At 40.1% G+C, this 4099-nt stretch overlaps 1 protein-coding gene across 1 annotated transcript in view; it reads left to right on the top strand.

The window, feature by feature from the left end:
• The first annotated feature begins 2810 nt into the window (after nucleotides 1-2810).
• Nucleotides 2811-4099, top strand: part of rspo2 (R-spondin 2) — a 43192-nt gene continuing 41903 nt past the window's right edge. The window contains exons 1-2 of the mRNA XM_027024278.3: nucleotides 2811-3260; nucleotides 3510-3878. Coding sequence (XP_026880079.1) covers nucleotides 3779-3878 — 100 coding nt within the window. The 5' untranslated portion in view covers nucleotides 2811-3260; nucleotides 3510-3778. The remainder of the gene's footprint in view (nucleotides 3261-3509; nucleotides 3879-4099) is intronic.

The following is a 4099-nucleotide window of genomic DNA, read 5'->3' as shown; positions in this document are numbered from 1 at the left end:
CCATTACGAAACCTTTTTCACCCCGTGCATACTTTTTTATTTCTGGACATTACTAACAGTGGTTGAGGCTAACGTGGTCAAACTCCTTTCCTTAACAGATGAAGTTTTAATGTGTGCACTGAGTCACTGAGTGGGACGGGAGTCGAGTCTATGTTTTCGCGAAGCAGTGCATGTATGTGCCGTAATGATAAATGAGTGTTTAGTCTGCTGCATTTTACGGCTTTAAACCATAGTGGCCTGCCGCACCTCTGCAGTGGACGCACTTGCACATGGGAGGGGAGTCGGGGACCGGGGCATGCTGAGGTGATGTCAGCCAGCTCCTTACCCTACTCGATGCCAGTCATGCCTTCTGTCTGTGCACGGCGACGCTGGGGACTCATAACCCTCCATTAGCCAACAACACAATCAACTTAATGCCCCCTCCACCTTTACCTCCACCCGTCCTCCTCTTCTCATCTGGATCACAACAGCTGTGTTCTCTCTTTTTCTCCCTCTATATGTCTGTCTCTCTCTCTCTCTCTCTTGCATGCTTACTGTCTCCATCACTTGCTATCTCTCCATTTTGCTCTCTTTCTCACACTCACACAGTGGTGGCTAAGACTCAGTCCATGTCTGTTTTGACCTCCCCATCAGCTGACACATTTATGAGTGCTGTCTCTCTGGTTGAGTGAACAGGGGGCTTACAGCTGCCATAGTGTTCAGGCTCCAAGCCAGACAACTAAAACGCTGACGTCACCTTTACTTCCACAGCAATGGAGGGAGAGAGGGAGGGAGCAAGTGAGCAAGTGAGCGGGTGGGCGGGTAGGCAGATATCCACGATGGGAGGAGGCAGCTAAAGTGATTGGTTTGCCATGACACATTATGAAAATAAAGCTCTACTATCCCTTAATTATCACATGTACCTTAAAGAGTGCTGCCTCAGATGTTGTTTTAGTACGACATCCAGACCAGCATCAGACATGTGGTTGATGAACCTCTCAACTACGTCTGTCGTTACTCAAAATAAACAAACAACAGTGCAAATGGTCCGCACAGAATTTGGTTAAAACAACTACATGACCTTTCCTTTTGGTGTTTTTCATTTTTTAATCATTTTTTCAATTCTTCATGGTTGCAGGTATTGCCATTAAAAATGGCTTATAATGCAACCTTTCTCATGTTTGCTGGTTGTCTACATACATGAATAAAGCTTTTCTCGTTGTTTTGACATAATTAAGGATTTAAGTTAAAACTATAGCTTTACCCAGAATTAGAAGGGACATAACCTTTTCATATGCTGTTGTCACTCATTAAATGTGGATGAAAATTCTGTGTTAAGGTTGTGGGCATTTGTAAAAATAAATAAGGTTGACATCAAACTAGCAATTTCTTCTAATCAGAATTATGCAGTAGGCTTTCAATCACCCTCAAAACTACACACGCTAAAACATGCACCATATATTTGTTAAATTCTGCCTTCGTAAATCTCACTGAGCTGCTGGGTAGGCTGTGGTGTTGCTACAGGTTCAATTCCTGAGAGGTTCTTTGAAATGAGAAATTACACATTTAATGTTACATATTATGGTTAAATAAGCCTAATCCTACTTTTTTTCTTCAAATAGCTTCAAACTAAAGCTAAAACATGGTACTTCATTGTACTTTGTAGCCACTTTAAAATAACTCATATCTTAGTACTTTAAAAAGCTGAGAAATGCTTAGTAGTCATTTGTCACAGTATTTTACTTTAATTTTTACATTAAAGACCTAAGAGTAAAAAATAGTATGAAAATGTCTTTGTGTGTGATAGCAAATGTTGAAGAATAGGCTACTGGGTGAAATGAACACCATGTATTTTTGTGATTGTTCTGTGGCATCAGTAAGACCTCATGATCTCTCAAAGGTGCTGTGCGACTTTACGCAGGTTTAGAAAGTCTGCACTGCATTCTTCTCTTTGACCAAACCTCATCCTAGGGATTCTAGAGGCTTTTTCGATTATTATGTGTAAACCATACTGGAAATGGAGACGTCCTAAAAAGTGAGTAACACAAAAAGAACAAATAAATAAAAGATTAAGTGCCACACCTAGTGGTCATGATGGGTATTTTTAATGATAAAAAAAAAACCCCGACACGACAGCCTTCGCTGGGCTTTGAGATGTAGATGCACGGATGCTTACAGGTGAATTTGACAGCAGCACGGTAGATTTCCTTCTGCGCAGACAGCTGTATATGTTCTCTGAGCTTTCTCTATAACGTATGCTTTTTATGATATGGCATGTAATAGCGGTTTTCACCCAATTCTGTTAAATCGTACAAATACGCCATAATTTGCCTCAATCTATGAACTCGACAATATGACACCTGAGTTTCTCAGTAGTTAAACCTTTCATTAATGTGTTTAAACTGAGCTCCAATGAATATGCAGTCCTTTAACACTGGTAAATGGTACATTGAAAACGCTCTGTACAAGAGCGTCTGCCAAATGCGTTAAAATGTCAAATGTCACAGTATAAATCTGAACCAACAGTTTACTGTCATAGGATAAGTCATTAATGTGAAGTGTGCAGTACATTAATCAAGTTCATTTAGAGTTGGATTCATTTGGTCATGTCCTGGTAATATGAACTTTCTCTAATTACTGTGTTGGATCGAATGCATTCTATGGAGAAAAGAGACGAGAATTATAATAGGCATGTGGGATTAAGATGTTTCGTAATTCTCGGCGATGGTCACTTTTAATTTGAGACCTGCACTAGGACCCTGAGGAATCTCGTTAAGTCATATAGAACCAGTGAGTTTAATTGCATGTATAATCTTCGAAATCTTAAAAGGGAAAACACCCCTCTTTTGGCCGGGGGGCTTCCAAACTCTGAAAAGATCCTGGGAGTCTCCACGTGACAGGAGCAGCTATATAGTAAAAACAGGCAAGCATCAGGACCACTAGTGGTACCTCATCAGCCGAGCGGTGAAGCCTATAGCCTACCGAACAGTGAAGAAATCCACACCAATCTTACATGTAAGTTTAAATTATAATGAGATTCAGGTGTTCGACATAAAGACTTGTGGACATCATAATCAATGTGCTTGCTTACACGGAGTACCGTCTTAAGAACATTTCTGCGTACAAGAAAGACTGATAGGCTACAAATAACGGATCTCTGTCGTTATAAAAGTGAGAAACTTTCCCGCGAAAGGGATGCTGTATGCTCTAAGTCCTCTTTGGCATTCTGAAGGAACTTGATATTAGTTTCTCACGCGGATTGGACTTATTTTCCGTCGCAGGTATTTCGTTTTCTATATGTTTCTGTATCGAATATTCTCAACGTTTTCGGAAAGTGTTTGGTGATTTGTGCTACACCATAATGTTACGCCAGAATAATTTTAATTCGTTGTAAAATACAGTGTGTATTATTAATTTAAATGTATTTTTAATTGATTGAATAGATTATTCATATCGTGCTCTAGGCTATCATCCATGTTGATCGATCACCGGGTGTTTTACATATAACCTCGTTTTGACTCTTTCCGCAGACTACTGGGGCATTTTCTTATGATTATCCTTCTCATAAGCTTTTCACATGCTTCATAAAAATGACATTACTCGTTGATGATAAACTGTTTGCGCTACCCGTCTAATGAGTGGCACACTGAACTACGGACTTTTAAACTCCCTATTACACTCTGGAAAAATCTATGTATTAAACCCATATATACGGACCTTGAAGACTCTGGAACGGGAAAATCACTTCAAATACATTTGGCTCTTCTAACCTGAATCGAAAGAACATATAGCCGCCCAGATGCAGTTTCGACTTTTCTCCTTTGCTTTAATCGTGTTGAACTGTATGGACTACAGCCACTGTCAGACTCAGTCGCATCGCTGGAGAAGGAACAAAAGAGGTAAGCAGGCTGGGCGTTCATGCTTTGCATCCTCCAAAAAAATCGCACTCTGCATTGTGTTTACACACCTCTTGCTATTGTTTTAAGTGACAGAATCGTTCACATTTTGTAGCTAAACGTTCACACGTTGTGAGCAAAACCGACGTCCTTTATACTTACTGTTTTTGCCCGATACTGAAACCCAAATTTGACACCAAATTTTAGACGTGTCGTAGCCTATA

This window comes from Electrophorus electricus, chromosome 14, assembly GCF_041902795.1.
Source record: "Electrophorus electricus isolate QZ-2024a chromosome 14, ASM4190279v1, whole genome shotgun sequence".
Classification (NCBI taxonomy): Eukaryota; Metazoa; Chordata; class Actinopteri; order Gymnotiformes; family Gymnotidae; genus Electrophorus; species Electrophorus electricus.
The sequence above is the reverse complement of the archived record's forward strand: the minus strand, read 5'-3'. Positions and strand labels throughout refer to the sequence as shown.